The following is a 25,119-nucleotide window of genomic DNA, read 5'->3' as shown; positions in this document are numbered from 1 at the left end:
TAACCTTTTGCTCTCTTTTTAATTTCAAAGGTTACACATGATCGGACCGTGAAGCCCAGGAAACAATACTTTCTCTTGTTAAAGTCAGTTCTACCTGTTAGCACGGGCAGAGTGAATTTAGAGTCTTGCTCCCTCGTGAGTGGCCTGGAAGGACGAACGGACCTTCCGGTTCATCAGGGGTTGGAGTGGGCGGTAGTTGTTTACCATCGTCTTCTCTTCTTCACCAGGCACAGAAAACAGGAGCGAGCGAAACGCGGCCAGCTGGAAGGGAGGGTGTGGATGCAAGCTGGGTGCAGGCACGGAGTGAACCGGCCCCCGTGCCTGTCCTGTCTTGTGAAGGGCCCTCCCAGCCTGAGTTGGGGATGGCCCTATATGATGAAACCAATGTGGTGGAACAGCAATGTCCTTTCGGGCTCTTCCCTGCCATCCAGCGGGTGCTCGTAGTGCCTCTACAGCCACCCAACCCCACCCTGCATTTTTATGTGATACTCACCACTCTGCCTTAAAACTCTTGACTTACGTTTCTATTTTCCTGCTGGGCAGCGGCGTGCAGAGATTGTGGTCACTGTGTCACCTCCCCCTGCCCCCCACTCACCCACCCTCTCCTACCGTAACATCTGACTCCTAACGGGTGTATCTGCTGAGTAATAGAGGGGTGTTGGTGAGGATGGCCAGTTTCAACCATGTCTGTAACAGTTCCATTCTGTGGCAAGATTGGTGATCTCACCTTTAACCTTTCAAAGCAAATAGCATCACCTCAGGGAAGCCTGGCATGCTGCAGTCCATGGGGTCACAAAGCACTGGACACAACCAAGCGACTAAACACACACACAACAGCATCTTCTCCAGGGTTTTTTTTGTTTTTGTTTTTATTTGGCTTCACTGGGTCTTGGCTGTGGCACGCTGGATCTCTGGTCTTTGTTGTGGCATGCAGGACCTTTAGTTGTGGTGCGCAGGGTCTAGTTCCCTGAACAGGGATTGAACCCTGACGCCCTGCATTGGGAGTGTGGAGTCTTGGCCACTGGACCACCAGGGAAGTCCCATCTCATGACTTTTAAATAAGAGGATGTTTTACAGAAGCGAAAGGCTGGAAGGACATCCAAGTGCTCATTGAGAGCCCTCAGGAAGTGCAGAGCTGAAACCAAGGTGGTGAATGCTGCTGTGATCTATTAGAAATGTCTGTCCTGGGCAGAGGCTGGTCAAGAGGAGCATGCCTGCTGCACAGTTGTCATCTCGGAACTCTGCTCTAGACAGACAGAGTTTCTCCAGATTCTGGAAATTCCCGGAGAAAAAGATACTTCAACTTGAAAAAAGTATATGAATAATATCTACTGCTTCAGACTGTAAAGAACTCACCTGCCAGTGCAGGAGACCAGAGTTTGATCCCAGGATTGGGAAGATCCCCTGGAGGAGGGAATGGCTACCCACTCCAGTATTTTTGCCTGGAAAATTCTATGGAGAGAGGAGCCTGGTGGGCTACAGTCCATGGGATCACAAAGAGTCAGACATGACTGAGCAACTAACACACACACACACATATATACCCAGACACACAATATTTAATAAAGGAAGAGAAAGAAAATAAGAACCACTGCAGACCTGTGACCCTGGGACAACCAGGGTTAACTTTTTGGTGTGCCTCTGTGTGACAGCTTCGGGCATCACTCAGCAAATAGATTCTCGCCTCCTTCCTGCCCCTCTGGCCTTGGCCTGGCCATAACTTGCGTTGGTCAACAGGATGTGAGCAGTTGTGACGCAAGCAGAGGCCATAAACGTGCGTGTGTGAGTTGGCCCTTCTTTTGCTATCTTGTGCTGTGACAAGCAGCCCTGGGTGGCCACTGGTCCAAGAACCATGAGAGACATGGCCTGACCCAACACCCAACTTTGCCCAAAACAGCGCCCTAGCTCCCAAATATCTGTGAGTAGGGAAAAAGAAATGCTTGTTTAAGCTGTTGAGTTTGGGGGTGGTTTGTTAGGTGGCATTTTGCAGCAATAGCTGACTGATACAACCCCTCTGGAATTTTCTCTGGGCATTTATATTCTATAACGTCTTATCACAGTGTGATTTCTTACTGTTCTGTTGGTCAAAGAAGTGGGACAGACCCTAATCCTCCTCTTCTCCTGCAGCGACCCTACTTCTTTCACGGCTCTCCAGCACTCACCTATGACATCCCTTTATTGCCTAAGTTGCTGCTGCTGCTGCTGCTAAGTTGCTTCAGTCATGTCCGACTCTGTGCGACCCCATAGACGGCAGCCCACTAGGCTCCTCTGTCCCTGGGATTCTCCAGGCAAGAATACTAGAGTGGGTTGCCATTTTCTTCTCCAATGCATGACAGTGAAAAGTGAAAGTGAAGGTGCTTAGTCATGCCTGACTCTTAGCGACCGCATGGACTGCAGCCTACCAGGCTCCTCCGTCCATGGGATTTTCCAGGCAAGAGTACTGGAGTGGGGTGCCATTGCCTTCTCCAATTGCCTAAGTTACTCATTTGCAAATACCCACAGAGGTCTCTGAATGAGCAAGGGCCCATGTCCCAATGATAATATCACTTCTGTTCTGTAAGGCTGCTTTACCCCAGTGGAGACCAAAGAGCAGGCGCTGGCCTTGCCCCAGCGACTATCATCTTGGAAACTCGCCACACCTGAGGCTGACCACTAAGATTAGAAGCTGCTGAGCACAACCGTCTGTCCCCAGCTCGTTCCCCTTCGCCCACCGCCTTCTGCCCCTTTCTCTCTCTCTCTTTTCCTTTGTCTCTGTCTCTCTGCCTCTGGTTCTGTCTCTGTCTCTCTTTCTCTCTCCTCTGTCTGTCTCTCGCCCCTCTCTCTCTGTCTCTGTCTCTACCTCCCTCTCACACACCAATGTCTCTAGGTCAGGAGAAGAGCTGCAATACTGGGAACTTCTGTTCAACCCCCACGAGCTCCTATTTCAACTGGAAATTGTTCTTGTGAAGGAACATCAAAAATGCACCAAAGCATGAAACCCCACAATGCTCACTCACACTGTCTCAGTGAAGCTGCCAAATCAGAGGGATCCCCGTGAAGTCCCGTGCGCCGGATACAGGTGCCACTCACCTGGTCCTGAGCCACCTCGATGGGCTTCTTGTGGATGATCCAGGTGACCGACTCAGACAGTGGCGGTGTGGTCAGGGAGCCTGGGTATGTCCAGTAGTCCTGGCAGGCAGGCAGCAGGCAGGAGGGCTGGAAGGGGCCCAGGGCTGCTCGTGCGTCCTGAGGGAGGAGAGCATGGGCTGTCAGGTGGGTGGAGGAGGCCAGAAAGGGGGCACCGCACTCGGCTTCATCTCAGTGACTGGCCTGGAGTGGAGCACATCCCTGGGATAGAGGCCAAGGCCGCGGCTGCCACATTTGGAAACTGTAACAAGAGGACGTGGCCTTCCACACTGAGCAGGGGTGTCCACCACAGGTTTGTATGTTTTCTTTTAAAGCTACTCAGGTTTCCTATACCTTGGCTGTGAAAATATCACAGTCTTCAAGGTTGATGTCAAATAACATGCACAACACAAAGTGTGCCATTTTAGCCATTTAAAACACAGTTCAGCGGGGTTAAGTACCTTCACCGTGTTGTGCGACCATCCCACCATCACCCGTGGAAGGTTTTCAGCATTTCAGACTGAAACTCTGTCCCCATCACACACTAGCTCTCCTCCCCTCTCCAGCTCTACTCCCCTCCCCCAGCCCCTTGCACTCACCATCTACTTTCTGACTCTATGAATGTGACTCCTCTAGGGATCTCATATAGATGGAATAATATGGGATTTGTCCTTTTGTGACTGGCTTATCTCACTCAGCACAATGTCCTTTAGGTCCATCTGTGTTGGAGCCTGTGTCAGAATCCCCCCTTCCTCTTAAAACTATTTATTTATTTTTTAATTTAACTGCACCAGATGCTGGATCTTTAGTTGTGGCATGCAAATTCTTTGTTGTGGCATGTGGGATCTAGTTCCCTGACCAGGGATCAAACTTGGGTCCCCTGCACCGGGAGCTTGAAGTCTTAACTACCGGACCGCAAGGGAAGTCCCAGAATTTCCCACTTTTTACTGCCGAGTAATATTCCACTGTGCCGATGGACCATGTTCTGTGTATCCACCATCACTAACCGACACTCGGGTTGCTTCCACATCTGCGCTGTTAATAAAGCTGATATAAACATGAGTGTACAAATATCTCTTCAAGTCCCTGCTTTTAATGATTCGAGGATATACCAGAAGTAGAAACGTGGGACCCCATGTTAACTCTGTGTTTAGATTTTTCAGGGATCACTAGACTGTTTTCCGTAGTGGCTATACCAGAAAATATTATACTCTTGAGACAGCTGATCCTCTCTTTAAAGCAGCCCTCCCTGACATGAGAGTCGTGTAATTACACATGTGCAGGAGGACATGCTGCTCTGGCCAGATTCCTTGACTCATATCACAATTTTCCTTCTCATCACGGTAGGGGGGTGGCGTTGATGGACCAGGACAGCCTAGTGCTCCAGGCTGCTGTGTCAGCTCATGCCATGCTTGGGAGCCCTGTGTTCAGAATTCACATTGGCTTGCTTTCCATGCTCTAGAAAGGACAGAAACTTGTCTCCAGGTTCCTAGTGACTGGAGGGATTCCATGTCACTTGCCCACTCAGCTATTTGATGAGCACCCATGGAGAAGGCAATGGCACCCCACTCCAGTACCCTTGCCTGGAAAATCCCATGGACAGAGGAGCCTGGTAGGCTGCAGTCCATGGTGTCGATGAGGGTCGGACACAACTGAGCTACTTCACTTTCACTTTTCACTTTCCTGCATTGGAGAAGGAAATGGCAACCCACTCCAGTGTTCTTGCCTGGAGAATCCCAGGGACGGGGGAGCCTGGTGGGCTGCCGTCTATGGGGTCACACAGAGTCGGACACGACTGAAGTGACTTAGCAGCAGCAGCAGCAGCATGGTAGACCTGTCTTAGGTGCTGGGGCTGCCGGAGCACACAAGGTGGACCCACTACTTGCCATCGTGGAACTCACTTCTAACGGAGGGAAGCGACAGCAGATGGCTTGTAACCAATGTCTAGTCAACGACTTTAAAGGGCGTCACGGAAATGACATTCCCATAGTGTGGTGCCCACCCATCTAAAGTGCACAGTCCTAAGGCTGCATGTTCACAGACATGTGAACCCTTAGCACAGTCAATTCTAGAACATGTTCGTCAAAACAGAGCTCCAGAGAAAAAGAGCCCCAGTAGAGACTCTTAAGGTGTCACTTCCCCTAACCTCCACCCCGCCACAGGCTCCCTGATCTGCCCATTCTGGACGTTTCGAGAAGTGGCATCACATAACCTGGGGAGTTCTGCATCTGGCTTCTTTCGCTCAGAATGCTGTGTTCAAAGTCCATCCCCGTTGCAGCCAGTGTCAGTGTGTCATTCCTTTGCCTGGCTGAGTAATACTCCCCCATACGGTCTACTCGGTTCTTAAAGGGCACAGGCCACATTGCACACAGGACAAAATGCAGAAAGTCCTACCAGCAGGTGTGGGGGGGACAGATAAACCCCCTCAGACCTCCTCCCCCCAGACCCTGGTCCCAAGGTGCTGACCTGCCAGATGCCCTCTGAGGCTCTCACCTTGGATTTCTAGAACCAGCCTTTATGTCTGTTTCACTGATTTTCCAGAACCAGCCTTTATGTCTGTTTCACTGATTAAGACAAGACAGATAAGACCTTTCCAAAGCCATGTGACCAGACTGCGGCAGGACTCAGGTGCTACAGGAGGCCTGCCCCGTCCCTCAGAGCTGGCCCTCACGGAGGTGACCCCTACTGCCGCCAATGTTCAAAGTCCACCCAGACATTGGGGAACCCAGGAGGGAGTGCAGACTGATGGATGACTCAAGCTGTCACTCTCCTGACCCACGAGGCACAGACCCCTGCCCTCCAAGATGGGGCCTTTCTCTCCTAAGCTTCTAAATCTCACTTTTCAGCTGAGGAAGCTGAGGCCCCGGGACAAGCGTCAGCTTGTCCAGCAGCTTCCTCCCTCACTCCCTCTGGCACCGTTTTGCCTATGTGTTTGCCCAGAGCCTTCGGGGAAGCATGGCCCCCTTAGCACACAGCCCCTCACAGCAGCTCTTTCTTCCCCACCAGGAGGTGGGACAACGCCTGGGGGGTGGATGCTGCAGGGAACAGTCCAGGTTTACTTTGGCTGCGGACCAGCGAGGAGGAGGGTCCTTCCAGTACCTCGACCTTGCTGAGTTCCTGAGCTGGCACATGGGCAGCGGGGGAGCGAGCTGCTCTGGTCCCAGGAGGCCAACATCAAGGGGAGTGTGCTGCACAGATCAAACGGCCCCCGAAAAGCGTCCGAGGAAGGGCCGGTCCCCAGCTCCCCTCTGGAGTCACTCTGGCCATTGTCAAGACACATCAGAGCCCCATCCGTCCCCACGGCCAAGGACCATGCGGTGACTCCTTCCCTCTCTGAATTCTTTTGTTCGGCACTGAACAAATAAACTGCAGGTTGTATAGGAATTTCCATTTCTCCATCAAAGTCTTCTCTCAGCTGGTACCTTGCTGGCTGTGCTGTCTGTTGGGCTGTACTGGGTCCGGATGGGGCCTCCTCACCCCACCTCCCTCTTCTCCTGGGATGGGTTGACCCTAAGGAGGCCAGGTGGCTTGCTGGTGGATATTCTTAAATGACCATAGTTGGGAATTCGTTTCAATGGGTTTTAAAACTAACATTATCACTTGGTTGAGGTTGTTGCCTGGGACAAGACTAAAAATTTTGAAGTAGATTAATCTCATGAAAAATACTACATAACTAACAGTAGTACTGGCAGCAGACAAGGCAAAAGTCTTCAAGATGATGCCTGAGTGGCTGAGTATTGGGATACCCCGTTATACCCAGTGGGGAGGACTTAGGAATAGCAGGAACACGTTCAAGTGGGTGAGCCAGCTGGAGACAGCTGGCATCAGCCCTGGAGCCCCAGGGAGCCCCAGGTTCAGGACTGGACTCAGACCCCCTCAGCACTGCTCCTCTCTCCCAACTAGTTTGTTCATTTGGTTTTCTTTGCAAAGGAGCCATTACTCTAAGCAATCTTGCTTTTTTGGTTATGCTGATTTCAAAGTACGTAGCTTACCTTGTGCTTTATGTCTGGCAAGACTGCCACCAGCTCCTGCAGCTCCTCATGGCGGGCCCCCAGCTGCACAGCGTGGCACGGGGAGTGGTCACGTGACAGGGCCAGGGACAGGGTGACAAGCACATGTCATCCTAAGGAGACCATGCCTAGAAAGCAGGTCTCACTAGGATAGCTGTGTCCCGGCCCACTTACCTTTAAAAATACACCTACCACCGCCAAGCCATCTGCTCCTGTCACGGCATCTGTGTAGTTCTGGTATTTCACAGCGTTCCAGTGAACCAAGTGCAGCTGGAACCCAGGAGGAGAGTCCCTCATCACCAGGTTGCAGAGGCCAGAGGCAAATCCTCGCTCCCCTCTGTGCGGCTGTCATGATTCATGGCTGCAGGCAGGTCGCCCAGCCTGTGCGTGTGTGTGCATGCGTGCTGAACCGCTTTAGTCATGTCCGACTCTTTGCAACTCTGTGGACTGTAGCCCGCCAGGCTCCTCTGTCTATGGGATTCTCCAGGCAAGAGTACTGGAGTGGGTTGCCATGCCCTCCACCAGGGGATCTTCCCCACCCAGGGATCAAACCCGTGTCTCTTACGCCTCCTGTAAGAGGGTTCTTTACCACTAGTGCCGCCTCGCCCAGACCAGGCTCACTCAAACCCCAGAAAGCAGAGCCTTAGTTCTCAGCGGGAAAGAAAGGAGGCTCGCTTTAACTCTGTCAAACACACACGGTGGTTGGATTATTGGCTACCACTCAGACAGCTCAGGCTTCCCTGGTGGCTCAGATGGTAAAGAATCGGCCTACAATGCGGGAGACCTGGGTTCGACCCTTGGGTTGGGGAGATCCCCTGGAGGAGGGCATGGCAACCCACTCCAGTACTCTTGCCTAGAGAATCCCATGGACAGAGGAGCCTGGTGGGCTACCCTCCATGGGTGGCAAAGAGTCCGACACGACCGAGCGACTAAGTACACGCACACACAGCCAGCCTTGAACCAGGGTAGCCAGATCACACATAGGACTCTCAGTTGAATCTGAGTTTCAGATAAACAGGATAATTTTAAATGCGAGTACACCACCCAAATGGCGCTTTTTCTGTCACCCTCTCCTGAATTCCTTATTCTTCACACCTTCTGCTGGTTTTCCTAAGTCTGAACTCGGCATTACAGCTGACCAGATGATAAGGATTTAAATCAGCAGGGAATGGCTGGGGGATTGGGCATTCCTGGGGCACTGGTGAGCAGGAGGCAGAGCCAGGACCCCTGGGTTCTGCGTGATGGAACCAGGACGGGGCCTGAGTGTTGGCATTTCCTGCTGCAGCGTATGGTGGTGGAGGCCTTTCTGAACCCTGACCCAGGCCTTGAGGCCATGAAGACTCGGCCCAGAGAGGCCTCCAGCCTCTCATGGTGGGCAAGATCCTCCCCCAGTCGGCTGATGGACTCGAGGGCATGGGGAGCCCTGCCAGGGTGCTGGGCCCAGGCGGAACCCACTGCCAACAAGTCCCACTGTTCCTGACCACACAAACTGGGGACCATTAGGGTGGCGTGGGTTCCTTCTGTCTTCCCGTGTCTCACCTGGAACTCCCTACCCACTGTCCTGTGGGGTCTTCCAGAAATAGAAGAAATCTCGGGGCCCTGCCCAGAGCCTACCTCCTTCTCAGACCCTGCCGTAGAGGGCTGGCCTTGCCTTCCAAACCCCACAGGAAATGGCCTGTTCCAACAGAGGCCAGTGACATGGCCAGCACAGCCTTGCAGCCCCTGCCCACCTGACTCAGGGACAGTCAGGCTGTGGTGGGTCCCAAGCTCTGATTCGGCTCCTGCTGCTGCTGCTAAGTCGCTTCAGTCGTGTCCGACTCTGTGCGACCCCATAGACGGCAGCCCACCAGGCTTCCCCCATCCTTGGGATTCTCCAGGCAAGAACACTGGAGTGGATTGCCATTTCCTTCTCCAATGCATGAAAGTGAAAAGTGAAAGTGAAGTTGGTCAGTCGTGTCCAACTCGTAAATGAGCACATAGCAGCGACTTCCTCTGTTGAAATAGCTGCTCAGTAAAGACCAAGGGGCAGGAACACCGTTATTAAGAGGAATGTGGCTTGCTGAAAGCAGATGTGTTACAAGCTGCTATTCCTTCATTTTTGTTATATTTGTAAAGACGTGTGCAGTTATGAAAGTGAAAGTGAAGTTGCTCAGTCACGTCCAACTCTTTGCGACCCCATGGACTGTAGCCTACCAGGCTTTTCAGTCCATGGGATTTTCCAGGCAAGAGTACTGTAGTGGGTTGACACTTCCTTCTCCAGGGGATCTTCCCAACCCAGGGATTGAACCCGGGTCTCCCTCATTGCAGGCAGACACTTTACCATCTGAGCCACCAGGGAAGCCATAGGGAAGTTATAACTCAAACAATTAGTGAGGGAAGTTATAACAATCACTAATTGTTTGAGTGATAATGTCACTCCCTAATTATCAACTGTCCCCAGAGGCCACCTCTGGCTGTGTGATCACAGCAATGTTCAGGTTTTGGTCCGACTGGACTCTGGTTCTATAATACTAATTCCATAATGATGGCAACAGAAACAGTCAAGAACTTGAAATGCATCAGAAAGCCAGGTGGTTGGCGGGTGGATGGGGGTGAAATAGAGTGAATACGGCAAATATCAACACAGGATCTATATGGCGAGTGACTTTACGGGTTCTCGCTATGCAGTTCTTTCATTTTCTTTGGAGGGGGTAAGTTGGAAAAATTTCATAATAAAATATTGGGGGGCATCTATAAGGCCCCACGTATCACCTCAAACTCAATTCCTGACCTTTGTCTCTGCTCCTTTTCTTTACTGACTCTCATTTTGGAATGTCCCAAATATCACTTTGTCTTAAGGAGGTAGTTTCTATCGTAAAGATTTTCTATTCTCAGTAAAAGGCCTCAAATGCCTCTAAGGACAGGAAGCTTGTCCCCAGTGGACCAGCCTCAAGCGAGGCTGAGCTAAGGGCACAGACTCTTTCCTGAAACCCAGCCTCTGACTCTGGCAAGTCACAGTACCACTCAGAACCTCAGTCTCTTCTTTCAGTCAGTGAAAGTGCTGATGTTACTCTCCCCTTAAGGATAGTCCTGAGAGTGAATGGACGGGGTGGCCAATGGTTCTGGCTTGAGCACTGAGTTCCATGTCCCGGGAAATCCTTTCTGAGCAACCAGGATGCTTGGCCACTTGACCTCAGGTGGCCGAGGCACTCGGGAAGCCCCCACGTATTAGCTGCTACAAACCTCTGCGGGGTACACGCGGTCGTCCACCGTGTGCTCTGAGCCCCACTCGTTCACTGCTCCCCAGTGGAAGTGGAACTGCTTTAGTCTGTAGTGATTTTCCAAGGGGCCACCGCTGATTCCTGGAAAGTAAAGCCATGGACATGGTGTTAGTCTGCTTGTCAGACTGTGGAGCTGCTGTGACCCCAACGACACTGAGGTCACATGCTGTCACTCTTGAGAGATCCGTGTTGCTAAAACCACAGCTGAAAGGTGGGACCTTGTCTGTTCCAAGTCACCTGGCCCCGGTGGGCCCCAGTGACTCATGGGGAACCCGGGAGAGATGCAGAGTCTGGTGCTGCCACCAGGTGGCGCTTGGGCAGGCAGCAGGAAGGCAAGAAAAACCGATTCTGAGATGCGTGCCAGTCCTGTAAGACTTTTCAACTTTCCTTTAGTTAAAAAAGAGAGACAGAGAGAGATGTCTTTTGAATGAAAGAATGGCAGACAGAATTCTATCACCAAATAATTTCATAAGCTAATATGCAATGAGCAAGATGTTTAAATACACAAATTCTGAGCTACAAGGCGCTACTTTCCCACTGGGGCTGATCTCCAGGCAGCCCCTGCTCGGTCCAGCCTCACCAGATGACCACTGTCTAAGTCATTCCAGATCCCCGGAAAGCCTCCCCAAGAACTGTGATCGTGACGCACGGGGGCTCACTCCTGAACTGTGGGCCCCAGAGGTCCAGGGCAGGGGCTGGGAGCCTGCATTTGAACAAGCTCCTTGTGTAGTTTTTCAATTTATTAGGAGAAGTCAAAGAGGTTTCTGGTTATCCTGGCCACGGGAGGTAGGATTCAACATCAGGTCTGACGCCCCAAACCAGGCCTTGGGTACAAAACATCACCTAAGGAAATTATGCCAATACCGGTGGTGGGATTTTTGTGCCATTTCTGATGGCAGGGGAGGTGGCAGCCCTGGCCAGCAGACACATGGGGTCACCAAAAGGCACTAACGCGTGCATGTGCTGTGTGACCTTGACCAAGTTGCTCAGCCTCTTGGAGCCTCAGCTGTCCCACCTGTGAGAAGAGCAGCGTTGGCAGGATGGCTCTTCATGTGCAGTCATCAGATGGTGACGACAATGATGCCGGCGACCACGCACCCTGCCACCTTTCAGGCACTTGGCCTCTTCACTGATTAAAGAAGAAAAGATTCCTAGCTAGGTGGTCCTGGTGGTCCCTTCCAGCTCGAGCATCTGAGGACTCTGGAGACACCACGTAAGGTCTCCAGAAAGAGCGACACCAACTACACGAGGCACTAACCCACCGTGAGCTGGCACTGGCCAGACCGGCCAAAGCTAACCTTGTAGAAAACTCCCTGCGTGCCGGTGGTCACCAGCAGAGAGTGGGGAGTGGGAAGGGGGCTGGGCATGGGCATCGCCCCCTCCTCTGGCCGGGGAGGACTTTCCTAAGGTCGTCCTTCAGCCAGGCCTGGACCAGGGCCCAGGGCCCACGGTTGTCGCTCCCCACCCCAGGCCCCGCTTGCTCCCCTGCCCTCCGCATCCAGCTGCCCCTAGAACCCTCCAAGGCTAGCCTCTCGCAAGGGGCTAGCCTCTCCCTCCTGCCTGCTTCCCAAAGAGGCAGCCGTTTAAGGTGGACGGAGGTCGGCTTTGGAATCCGGGCCACAGGGAAGACGAGCTGCTGTCGGCGGCAGGGCCTTTCCTCCCTGACACCCGGTCATCTGTCAGTGGGCGGCGGCCACCCCGGCTGGGACCAAGCACACCCCGAGGGCTGCTGCCCATTGCCAGCTCTGAGACCTGCGGGTGTGGATCGGGAGCAGAGCACTGTGCGAGGAGTGTCAGTGCTGGGGTGGGCTGCAGCGGCGCCCTGTGGCTGGCCGGTGGAGGTGCAGCGGGAGCCTGTAACTGCTATGCCTGTTGACTTCCGTCCTTCACGCGCATTTCAGCAGAGAAGCAGCACCAGCTGGTACAGGAGCTGCTTCGGTCAAGCTCGGGTGTCCCTTTTCTACACCTCGAGCCTCTTCCTCCTCCTTCTCTGGAACCATGTCTGTAAAGGTAGATGGACGGGCACAGACAGCCCCGAGCCAGGCACCGGTATCTTTACTTCAAAACCAGAGAACAGCGTCCTGTTGCTGCAGTGGTCGGGGGTTTGCACTGGGTCGGTGCTGGCACCATCGCCTCCAAACGCAGTGATCTTGGTCCGGTTACCAAACTGCTCCTAGCCTCAGTCTCCACGCCTGTAAAATGGGGAGGATCCTAGCAACTACTCCATAGGGATGCTGCAAGGATTAAACACAAACTTCTTAGCAGAACACCCGGTCTTCTGGAAGCACCAAAGGACACAGAGCCGGCAGCCACAGCACTCATCTCTGCGATGGGATGAAGCGGCTGATTGAGGATAGGGTCCCGTCGGTTCTCAGTGGTCAGCATCTCCTGCGTCCTGGCGCTAGGCACCCCCACCTGTCAACGCCTGGTGGACAGCCAGCACGCGCTCCAAGTGCCATTCACGGGTGAGTCAGCCTTTGCCAAGTGCCTGCTATACACTAAGCATCATGCGCAGCCCCCACCTTCCCCAGTGACTGCTCCTCACAATGACCCCGCAAACAGCTACTATTGGCCCAATTTCAAGATGAGAAAATTGAGACTCACAGGACCTAGTCACCTGGTCCAGGTCCACCAGCGACCCCAACCCAGGCCTGCTTGAAGGTCCAGCCCTTGGCTTTTGTGGAGGAGTTCAAGCTGAACATCTGTCCTTTCTTGTAGCAAAATTAGGAACTCAGTTTAAAACAACTGGGTTGTTTTAAAACAACTGGCAGCCACCCTGGATAAAATCATCTTAGTGACTTCATACTGACAGTGTCAGAGTAACTCCCTTCAAGGAAACAGTTGAAAAGATGAGCCTGATCTGTGACAAGGGGACTTTTAGTTTGCCAGCCCCAGACTCCACCAGCAGCGCCACTGTTCACAGACTGGAGGCCATGCATCCTCCGCCCCCCCACCTGCTCCTCCCCCCACCCCCCACCCCCGCCCAGGAGGCTCCAGGTGCTCAACACACAGCTGGGGAATCGCATCCCCAAGGACAGTGATGTTGGAGCCTGACTCCCAGCTCAGACCTACCGTCTCTGTTCTCATAACAGCCACTGATAACAGCCATCTATTAGTACTTTGGTGCTTTGACCGGGATAAACAGGCTGTTTGGCAGGCACCGTTTTAAGGCTTAAAATAAGTCTGAGAACAGTTTGAGATGTTCTATTTAATCAAAATTGAAAATAACTCAATGGTATCAGTTTGAGATGTTCTACTTAGAATGACTGGGTTTCCCTAGTGGCTCAGATGGTAAAGAATCTGCCTGCAATGTGGGAGACCCAGGTTCGATCCCTGGGTCAGGAATATTGCCTGGAGAAGGGAATGGCTGCCAACTCCAGTATTCTCACCTGGAAAATCCCATGGACCGAGGAGCCTGGCGGGCTATAGTCCATGGGATTGCAAAGAGTCAGACGTGACTGAGTGACTAATACTTAGAACTGCAAATAACTCAGTGGCACTGAGGATCAGCCTGTTCTCGGTGCCCCCCTGGGATTTAACATCTTAGCACATCTGATGATCTGATGCTCTAAGTGTTCTCTGGATCAGGGAGGTCTTTGTCATTCTCTCCAGGTAAGCAGGAGCCACAACTTGGGGCCAGCGCTGAGGGGTACAAACCCACCCCAGAATTCCAAAATCCAGGAGTGCGGCGGATCAGGTTGCTCTCTGGGACCTAACCTCTGGGATCACTGCACGTCGACTCTGGGTCTGAAGCCAGGCAAGCGTGAGCACAGACCCTGCTTTCAAGCAGCGTCTCTCTGCACAGTGGTCTTATCTCTCTGCACCTCAGACCTGACGTTTGCACAATGATGATGACGCCTTCCCCATCAGAACATGGCTGGCCCTTACAAAACGTTTCCTGGCCTGGCCCCTGGCACCAGGAGGAGCTCCAGCAGTGGGACCACCTTCTGTTATTGTTACTGTCTCATTGTTATTATTAACATCATGGTCGCCATCTTCATCATCAAGGTGGAGATTTGTTGTCATCAGAAACAGCCACTATTACCCCTAAGACAGGACCTGCATGTAAAGACTTTGAGGAATAAATGTATTTTAAGAAAGTGTCCTTCAGAGGGGGCTTGGCCAGCCACAAAGCATAAAAAGGGAAAATCATTCATTCATTCAACAAATACTCACTGAGTTCCTACAATGTGCCACAGTTTCTGCTAAGTGCTGGAGATGCAGAGGATGAGGCAGGGCCGCCCTGGCCTCCTGGGGTGTGGATGGCACAGGGGCAGGTGGAACTAAATGCCTTGAAAAGTATACCCTGATTCACACACTCACATAACAGGCATTCACATGCACTTGGTGGCGGTAGAGCAGTCACCGCTGGTGGTAAGCTAGGACCTGGTTCAGAGAACACAGGCGTCTCCACAAGGAGCGGAGTGGCAGGATCTACCTGTGGCCTTTGGCCCTTGACCTTCAACCCCATTTTCTGCACCTACACTGCCCATCGGGTAGAAGTGGCACCGTCACGCCTTAAGGAGAGGATCTCTCTGGAGCTGAGATGAGGGGGCCTGGCCTGTGAGGGGCTTGTGGGGTGTGACCATGAGTCTGGAGCCGGCGCTGTGTTCCTCCCTGCCGGCAGCTTTCCTTCCCTGGCCTTCAGCCGCACATTCCTTGGAAAGAACCACTGGCTCCAGCTCTGTTGCTCATCGTTGCTGGCGGGCCTTGATCTCGAGCACGCCTGTCCCTGACCCCGTGGAACCCCAGCGCCCTCAGCCTCGGCTCTGGGTCTCTGGGGTTCCTATGTTGACCTGCTGGCATGACCTGACCAACGTGAACATTTTGTGCATGGTCACTTCTGCACCACGTTCTTCTCCACTCACCTCCCTTCCTGCCCCGAGGCTTTCCCTTTCTGTCTATGCATTTAAAAAAAAAAAATCATGGGAGTGTCTCACTCCCAAGAAAATGATTTTCATTTTCTTACTGCAGAACTTTTTTGAGCTCTTCCTGTCTTTCAGCTGCATTTTCCATTTCCTCTGCTCCAGGCTGCTCCCAATTTCCATTGGAGGTGAACAAAGAAGACAGCAAGTCTGAACTGAGGGGGCTCAAGGCTGGAGGGCGGGAGCAGCATGTGAAATTGAGCAGGAGAGAAAAGCAGAGGAAACTGGGCTTTGGGGAAAATGACAAGTAAAGTGAAAGCAGATTGGCGGGTGTGGACACAGGCCACGGGGGGAATTATCCAACTAATTTATATGGCCAGGGAGAGACACCCAGATATTTCTTTTGGTCTGTGGCAGGACAGGGTGGGGCCCTTCAAGCCAGACTGAGAAGTAGTGGAGGAGCCAGAAAGCGGGGGTCAGGACCCGGTCAAGGCAGAGGCCTGGCTGTAACAGTGTGCAAGAGCCTTCAATTTGAGAGCGATCAGAATCAGGGGGGCCCAGGGTCAGCCCAGGTTCAACCGCAAGGTGGGGGCTCCCAGGAGACTTGGGGAGTGTGCCTCTCTCCTCCCCAGTACCCCTGGGGTCCTCCCCTCTCAGGTCTCTCCTGCTCCAGGCAGGATCACCCGACATGAGTGACTGAAACTGGGTGATGACCATCAGCAGGGGGCTGATGCGGCAGTCGTGGGGATCGAGGTGCTGCCCCTTGTGCTGCTCTACCGGGTGGAGTGCTGCAGGCTCCATCCTCCCCCATTTGGGAATCCCTCTCCTGGAACAAATTCGCCCAGAGGAAGGCAGAGTTGAGGGAGGAAGGGTTCTGACCAGCCGTGCCTGGACGTGTCAGTACTCAGCTGACACAGTGATGCAACGCTGGCTTTAGGATCAAGAGGAGTTGGACTTGAACCAGACCCCTCTGGCCCTGCCCCCAGCCTCCTCCTTGCATAGAATGAAGATGCTCAGAGCCTCCACGGTGGCGTCTGTCTGTGGCGTGCTGCAGTTCATCCAGAGGGAGTGATTGTGAAAGGGAGTGTTTGCATGTCTGTCTGTCCAGCATACCTTCCCCCTTCGAGAAACAGTGCCAAGATTTCCCCTGGACTCACACGTCCCCGGCATGTGATCTTGGTGAGGATCTCAGTCAGGGTGTTGGGTGCTCTGCCGACCAGGCGGCAGAGTGAGTGCCAAGCTCAACCGCCAGCCCCTTTCCCCTGGGGAATTATTTTGTCAAATGTATCTTAACAATACACACACACAAGTCCAAAGTGACCTTTGGAGTTTTTCATATTTTATGCCTCTTGAGAAATCTGTATGTAGGTCAGGAAGCAACAGTTAGAACTGGACATGGAACAACAGACTGGAACAACAGGAACAACTGGAACAACTGGAACACCAGGTTCCAAATAGGGAAAGCAGTACATCAAGGCTGTACATTGTCACCCTGCTTATTTAACTTCTATGCAGAGTACAGCATGAGAAACACTCGGCTTGATGAAGCACAAGCTGGAATCAAGATTGCCGGGAGAAATATCAATAACCTCAGATATGCAGATGACACCACCCTTACGGCAGAAAGTGAAGAAGAACTAAAGAGCCTCTTGAAGAAAGTGAAAGAGGAGAGTGAAAAAGTTGGCTTAAAGCTCAACATTCAGAAAACTAAGATCATGGCATCCGGTCCCATCACTTCATGGCAAATAGATGGGGAAACAGTGTCAGACTTTATTTTCTTGGGCTCCAAAATCACTGCAGATGGTGACTGCAGCCATGAAATTAAAAGATGCTTGCTCCTTAGAAGAAAAGCAATGACCAAAAAAAGCAACAGATCAATGACTAGACAGCATATTAAAAAGCAGAGACATTACTTTGCCACCAAAGGTTCATCTAGTCAAGGCTATGGTTTTTCCAGTAGTCATGTATGGATATGAGAGCCGGACCATAAAGAAGGCTGAGTGCCAAAGAACTGATGCTTTTGAGCTGTGGTGTTGGAGAAGACTCTTGAGAGTCCCTTGGACTGCAAGGAGATCCAACCAGTCAGTCCTAAAGGAAATCAGTTCTGAATATTCATTGGAGGGACTGACGCTGAAGCTGAAGCACCAGTACTTTGGCCACCTGATGTAAAGAACTGATTCATTGGAAAAGACCCTGATGCTGGGAAAGACCAAAGGCAGGAGGAGAAGGGGACCACAGAGGGTAAGATGGTTGGATGGCATCACTGACTCAATGAATATGAGTTTGAGCAAGCTCTGGGAGTTGGAAATGGACAGGGAGACCTGGCATGCTCCAGTGCATGGGGTTGCAAAGAGTCAGACGTAACTGAGCAACTGAACTGACTGAACTGAACACACAGTTCCCAGACCTATTGGAGCCTAAGGGTTTATCATCATCAGCTGATCAGAGAATTGTGCACAAGCTGATCACAGACCCTGAGACACTTCTCCCTTACCTGGCTTTTAAAAATGCTGTGCTGATGATGCATTAGGCTGGGTACCCAAAGCCAGTGCTCTAGGAAAATCCAGAGGGATTGGGTGGGGAGGCAGGTGGGATGTCATGTTCAGGATGGGGGGGACACATGTATACCTGTGCCAATTCATGCTGATGTACTGCAAAAATCATCACAATATTGGACAGTAATTATTCTCCAGTTAAAATAAATAAATGAATTTATAAAAAAATAAATAAAATGGAAGGCACTAAAAAAAAAAGCCACTCCAAAATATATTTTTAAAAAAATGCTGTGTTGAGCAACCTAAATGTCTATTGATCAATGAGTGGAAAAAGAAGATTTGGTACATGTATACAATGGAATACTACTCAGTCATAGAAAGTAATGAAATGGTGCCATTTGTAGAGATGTGGATGGACCCACAAATTGTTATACGGAGTGAAGTAAGTCAGAGAGAGAAAAACAAATATCATATATTAACGCATATATCTAGATAAATGATATAGATGATCTTATTTGCAAAGCAGAAAAAGAGTCACAGACAGAGAGAACAAACATATAGACCCCAAAGTGGGGAAGGGGAGGTGGGATGAATCGGGAGTCTGGGATTGACATATATATACTATGGACACCATGTGTAACACTGAGTCATGATGTGTGAGAAGCGCACAGGGCCCAGCACAGGGAAAAAGGGCTCCCGTCCCCTGTTGCACCATCGGTCCATCAGAGTCGGGGAGGGTCAGGCTGGGCCTTCCTTCACTGACCAGTCCCTCTGCCTGGCTCATTCATAGCTTTAGCTTTTCATTCATGGTTTATCTTCCAATTTATTGAGCACCTGCAGTGTCCAGTAAGAGTGATCCTGCCCTTGTGGTGTTCACGTCCTCACCGGGCTGATGGGTTAGTGAACAAGACTACTGGGCCTGTGGGAGGAGGTGGACTGAGGGCTGGCCTGGAGAGGGCTTGGGTCTGGGGGTTGTGCTGGGGGTCTACAGGTTTGACGGTTCCCTAGGACAACTCCCAGAACTCAGGTACAGTCTGTTTTTTAAAGTTGCTGCATAAAATTGAAAAAAATTTAATACAAAGCATATTAAACCTGAAAAGCCAACTTTAGTTGCTCCTTTGGAATCTAGACTTGGAACAGACCAACGAAGGCAGAGAAAAGTTGGCACACTAAGTCATAAGCATGGCTAAGACGTATTACAGACAAAGGATGCAAGCAATATCAGCATAGGGTGAGGCAGTGTCTGGAGGAGACCAGGCTTCCAGGGTCCTTTCTGGAGTGACAAGGGATGCCCTGAATCCTAGCAACAAGCTATGACAACACATGTGGAGCATTGCCCACAAGGGGTGCCCACAGGAGACTTGATGCCCCATATTTTCACTGAGGACTTGTCACATGGGCATCCTCTGCCTGTCATAAATTCCTTATTCCCAGAGAGAGAACACATGTTTAATGTAAACAAGGCTTATGATGATGTGTCTAGGTGTTGAAAAAATTCCAGTACAGCCAATCTTGCCAAGTAAAACAGCAGTGGAAGGAAACTTCCCAAACCTACAGAGTCCCCACCCCACACTTGTAAGGCATCCCGGTGAGGCTTCGGTGAGATGGTCACCAGATTCCTTGGGAGGATGCTGAGCCCTGCCCTGCAGCCTCCATCACCAGCACTCCACACAGCCTCCTGCTCGACCCTGCTCCCCACTGCTTCCTGAAGCAGCTGGGTGTCAGCCACGTCACTGCCCGTCTCACTCTGAGCGGGGACCAATGAGGTTCCCAGATCTTGGACGCCTGGCCACAATTCTTCCTCCTCTCCGTCCAGGACTCCCCACCTCCGTGCCTCTCTCCTCCACCCCACTCTGCTTTTCTCCTCAGAGTGCAATGTAATTATGTTTTATTAGCTCCCAGTTTCTTCCTTCCAGCCCCTGGAATATAACCCCCAGGGGAGGACCTCATTGTTCCCTTTCATCCCCCAGTGATGTGACACCAACATAGCTGGTCAGCATCACCAGCTTTAGAGTGACCATCACTCTGTCCATCCCCGCCACCAGCCTCAGCCTTCCCCCCCTGCTGTGACCCACTCTCAGGACTCACAGGAGCAAGGGGCCCGGACCCCCTCTCAGGCTCACCTGACCCCTCGGTGGAGTCGTCGAATTCCACCTGGAAGAGGTAGCCGGTGTTCCAGACATAGAGGCAGGCCTCTGCATTGTAGGAGACCCCCAGGGGCTGCAGTTGGGGATCGTAGACACTGTCCCTCCAGCGGATGTTGATGGGGGACTGCCGGGTGCCCCCTGGCACGGAGGCTGGACCCTTCCAGACGGGGTGCACTGGGGGCAGAGACAGGGAAGAGAAGACCCTCATGGTGCATGGGCGCCATTCCAGCCTCAGAGCGAGGAGGCAGAAACTTGTAAACTTGGTTCCAGAGGAGCCAGCTTTGGGGAACCTGGCCCCACGTGGAGCCTGGGACCACCTGACCCTTGGCCTCGTAACCCCGCCTTTATAGGCGGGGCCTTCGCTCCATCTCCTCCCGGGGACCACGCCCAGGACCGAGTCCTTTTCCCATGGAATGTAGCTCGCTGTGGCCTTGTGGCTGCGCGCAGTCATTCTGACCTGTGGTCACTGTCACAGCGCAGTCACAGGGAGTTGTGCCGGGGAAGTGGGGGGCGGGGGTCCAGCCCAGACCAGTCCGAAGAGGCAGGCGGTGGAGGACTGTGGACTCATGGGGGTTGCTACAAGTGTCAGAGAACAGGAAACGCGAGGGTCCTCTGAGAAACCAAAGTCCCAGGATCCAAGGAAAACCCTGCTCAGAAGGGCCTGGAATAGAAGCTTTGGCACCCGCAACCCCCAGGCTTTCAGTTACGCAGCACACAAGGTCAGGTCCCCAGCATAGGTGGCCGCTAGTGGTGAAGAACCCGCCTCCCAATGCAGGAGACATAAGAGAGGCGGGTCCAGTCCCTGGGCTGGGAAGATGCTCTGGAGGAGGGCATGGCAGCCCACTCCAGTATTCTTGCCTGGAGAATCCCATGGACAGAGGAGCCTGATGGGCTACAGTCCGCGGGGTGGCAGAGTCTGACATGGCTGAGCACGCACAGAAGGTGGGTCACTGCCTGGCTGCAGCTTGCTAGAGATGCAGAACGCCAGGCCCCACCCAGACTCCCTGCAAGTTTCAAACCATATAGAAGGGTCTGCTTAGGGAGGAAGACCCTCCCTCCTGGATCCCAGAGGCAGCTGCTCTGGCTGATGTAGAGCTCAGCCTCTGGCACTTTCCTCCAAGCTCAGAGAAACACACTCAAGGCTTCTCAAAAAACCAAAAGCACTGCTCAGTACAAAGTGGACCTGCGCGTTGGTTTTCTTCACTTAACTGTAGATGTCTTCACACCTGGATCCTGTTTTATACTTGGTGACCATGAAGAGCATCAGGCTACCTGAACCCGAGTCCTGGCCCCACCACTCTGTGGCTGTGTGCCCCTCGGCAAGTTTCTCAACCTCTCTGAGTCTCAATTTCATCACTTGTAAAAGGTGGATCTTAATGGTACTTATCACACAGCGCTGGTGGGAGTATGAAGCCAGGAGAGACTGAGGACAACAGAGAGATGGGGATTTTGGTATCATCCTCAGGTGCGGACCACGGAAAAATTGGAAAAAGTAAGAATGTTTGGGCTCAGTGGGTAAAGAACCCACATACAATACAGGAGACACAGGATGCGTGAGTTTGATCCCTGGGTCAGGAAGATCCCACACAGAAGGAAATGGTAACCCACTCCAGTATTGCCTGAAAACTCCCATGGATAGAGGAGCATGGTGGGCTAGAGTCCAGAGGGTCACAAAGAGTGGGACACGACTGAGCAACTAATGTAGTATTTTTAAGGGTCCAGTGTATGCCAGGCTTTCTGCTCGAGTCATTTCATCCTCACGTGGCCCCCTGTGGGATTTCATCATCCTGTTTTACAGATGAGGAAACTGAGGCTTGGGGAGATGAAGCAATCTACCAGCTCTCCCCGCGGACCAGTGTCACCAATGCCCAACACGGAGGCTAGCTCCAAAGTCCAAGCTCTTCCAACTGTCCTGTGTGGAATACTGACGTCAGAGGTGAACTTAGGGGTACCTGCAGGTCCTGTATCTGACACAGGAAGAACCTGAGGCTCAGAGAGTGGGAGGGGCAAGTCCAAGGTCACAGGACACCAAGGACACCACCGCCAGGATGAGGCTGACCTGGGCCAGTCTCTGGACGGAACTGGCTGGCGGCCTATTTATCAAATTTACTGAGATGTTCTCTGCTGGTGCTTGGAGCCCTAACGACTGGCTGCTATGGCTCATTCTGGGAGGGCAGGATATTGAGTAATAACAGCTTGTCTTGCGAGATGGAGGGGAGGTTGTCACTTGCTCCCTCCTTGTTCCGAGCATCTCACCCTCCTGATGGATCTGAGGTTAAGGACCAGCCCACGTCTCCCACGGGAAAGATGGAGTAGAAATCTGAACCCAAGCCATCTGGCTCCAACCATCTCCCATTATGAAAGACACCATAACATGAGACACACAGCACGGGAGTCTGTACTGCGGAGACCGGAGGCTCTACTTACAAGCGTCATTTCTCCTTCTCTGCGCACAGGGAACCTGCGAGCACCATCGCGCCGGCCTTAGCAAGTGGCTACGGAGGGTGCCCCATATCTGCTTGGCCAGGAGAGACAGGCCTGAGGACTTCAGATGACTCCAGCCCAGCACTGGGGGCCTGACCATCTTGCCTCTGTTCCCGGGGGACCCAACAACCAGAGGGGGGTTTCCCCACTCTCTGCCCTCACTTCTGGCAGGACAGCCGAGCGGTGGGGTGGGGGTGGCCCACCTCTTTTGTGAAACCTCACCCAAAGCACTGATGGTTAAATTTCAACCCATGCCCGCCCCAACTTATCGGATGACGTGGGGTTTGGCTTAGGGAAGGGTGCCCTGGGACTGGGGACGTTTGCTGTGGCCAGCCCCTCGGGTGACTGTGCTTTGACTGGATAAACAGCGGGGTGAGGGTGCCAGGGAGTGAGGGGAGCTTGTGGAGAGCCTGCTGCCAGATCAGGGAGCAGACCAGAGCAAACAGACCAGAGCAAAGTCCCTTTTTGGTGTGACCCTGGCTGCGGGTCCCTCCAGCCTCGGGCCATTCGAGACCTGGCCCAGAGCCCCGCTGTGTGTCTCCAGGGAGCGGCGGGGTCAGAGGGGCAGGATGGGAATCTGCCAAAGCTGCCTGTGAACAAGGCAGGGGAGCAGGTGGCCCCTCTGCCCAGGGCCCCTGGGAAGCAGCCTGTCCTGCGTCCATGAAACTGGCATGATCTGATAGGAATTCATTCTGCCCAAAGTACGATGCCCTGCTTGGCTTGGGACACTTCTAGCTTTTGCCTCTTGTCTCAGCATAAACATTAACATGCCCCTTTTCATGCCCAAAATGTCCACATTCGGATAATAAGTCAGATGGTTATCCTAACTACACAACTTATAGTATCTGTAGATGCCAGACAACATAAAACCTGCTTTGGACTATACAGCAGTTTATTCCCCAAGATACTTCCTACTGTGAAGTGGAGATGGCAGGGTTCAGATGGAAAGTTATGTAAAAATTTGGGGCGGGGTTAAACATATAAGCTTCAAGAGAGTGAGTCTATCATAACTGATCCTAGAATCCTGGATTCTTTGACCTGGAAACCCCACAGGATGGGGGTCCTGAATTCTGAGTCCACTTGGTGCTCCCAGGGGCCCAAGAAAACTGCTGATTGGACCCATACTTGGGTCTCCAGCTTCTGTGCAGTTCCCTGACGTGCCCATGAGTTGATCGCCTGGGTTGCAAGCAACAAAAACCAACTCTTGCACATAGATGCTTTTTTTCCTGTGGAGTTATTTTAGAAACATACCCACCTTTGGGTGGCTTCGTTCATCCATTTATTCACCCGTTCATTCATTCATTGACTTTTGTTTCAGTGGAGTGGGGAAATACTAGTAGGTACACTGTTATGTCGCCATGAGAGTTTAATGAATTGATTCAAGGAAAGTGCTTAGATGATACCACTTCCCTTAGTTACTGTGTGCTGACCACTGAGTTGCAGGACCTGACTGTGCCCTGAAGGAGCAGGTCCTGGCATCACAAATCCATCAGCTGACACCCCGAGGGCTCCCTTGGCTCCTCTGGGCATGTCCTCAGCACCCGCAGCTGCCCTGCCACCTTCAGCCTCCCTACCGTAGGTAGACCACTTCACTGGCTGTCTCTATGGATCTGGGGTCTCCCTGCTCCCTGCAGCCATATGGCAGGGCCCTGCTTCACTTAGAAAGTACCTTGTGGACATCCTCACTCTCAGCTTGTCCTGGACATCCTCATGGCTGGTTCAGACATCAATTCAACTGCTGTTATAGTAGGAGCTAAACTCTCTGCCATTAAAAAAATACGTAAAAGCCATATACATGCATGTTACAGAAGACATTTTAAGGGCTTCAAAAGTGAAAAGTCTGTCTTTCACAGAGTGAACTGCTGGTAGCAGTTTCTTGTCCCTCTTTCTGGAAATTTCTATATATATAAACCTATACATATGTATATTGCTTTTGTTTAAAATACAGGAGATGGGACTTCCCTGGCAGTAACCAGTGGTTAGGACTCTGAACTTCTACTGCAGGGAGCATGGGCTCAGTCCCTGGTCCAGGAACTAAGATTATCCAAGCTGCACAGTTTGGCCAAGTAATAAATAAATAAAATAAAATACAGGAGATAACCATATCCTATGTAGAAGGTATGTATCTAGTCACTTAATAATTGTCAAGAAATATCCCATGGAACCTGGTGGGCTACAGTCCATAAGATCACAAAGAGTCAGACACAACTGAGGTGACTTAGCATGTGCTTACACATGCACAAATCATAATGGGAAAAATATATAAAAAATGTATGTATTTGTATTACTAAGTCACTGTGTTCTATAGGAGAAATTAACACAACATTGTATATTAACTCTACATCAATAAAAAATTTTAAAGTAATTGTCATGAATTTCAACACAGCATTTCATTAAAACACTTATCATAATTTATCAAATCTCTTTCCCTCCAGATGCACTTTTTTTTTGTCTTATCTGTAACACTGCACTGAACATCTCTGAGCGGAATTCCTAGGTCTGACATTTACAGGTCAAAGGAGAAAAGCACTGATGCTGTTGATCCATGTGTCACGATGCTCACCTGAGAGATTGTGCCAAGTCCCACTTTCATCCATTCACCTATATTTTGAGTCAAAGAGTCTCAATTTATTCAACTCAACACCTGCTAATTTTTGGCTATCTCCTTTGCACATAAAACATTAATCAGTGGGCTTCATGGACTATAATTCTCTGCAGGAATTGGTGAGTCCTCATGTGGATTTGCGGAGTAG

General features: G+C 51.7%; 1 protein-coding gene across 1 annotated transcript; it reads right to left on the bottom strand.

The window, feature by feature from the left end:
• On the bottom strand, window positions 1-22,744 carry CA5A (carbonic anhydrase 5A). Its single transcript, XM_027513846.1, has 7 exons — window positions 22,310-22,744; window positions 19,859-20,056; window positions 10,338-10,456; window positions 7,290-7,385; window positions 7,098-7,160; window positions 3,070-3,225; window positions 1-261 (listed from the first exon to the last, which is right to left on the bottom strand). The coding sequence occupies exons 1-7, from the start codon at window positions 22,464-22,466 to the stop codon at window positions 118-120; spliced, it is 933 nt and encodes a 310-aa protein (XP_027369647.1). The 5' UTR covers window positions 22,467-22,744; the 3' UTR covers window positions 1-117.
• Window positions 22,745-25,119: the final 2,375 nt, after the last annotated feature.

Source organism: Bos indicus x Bos taurus, chromosome 18 (genome assembly GCF_003369695.1).
Source record: "Bos indicus x Bos taurus breed Angus x Brahman F1 hybrid chromosome 18, Bos_hybrid_MaternalHap_v2.0, whole genome shotgun sequence".
Classification (NCBI taxonomy): Eukaryota; Metazoa; Chordata; class Mammalia; order Artiodactyla; family Bovidae; genus Bos; species Bos indicus x Bos taurus.
The sequence above is the reverse complement of the archived record's forward strand: the minus strand, read 5'-3'. Positions and strand labels throughout refer to the sequence as shown.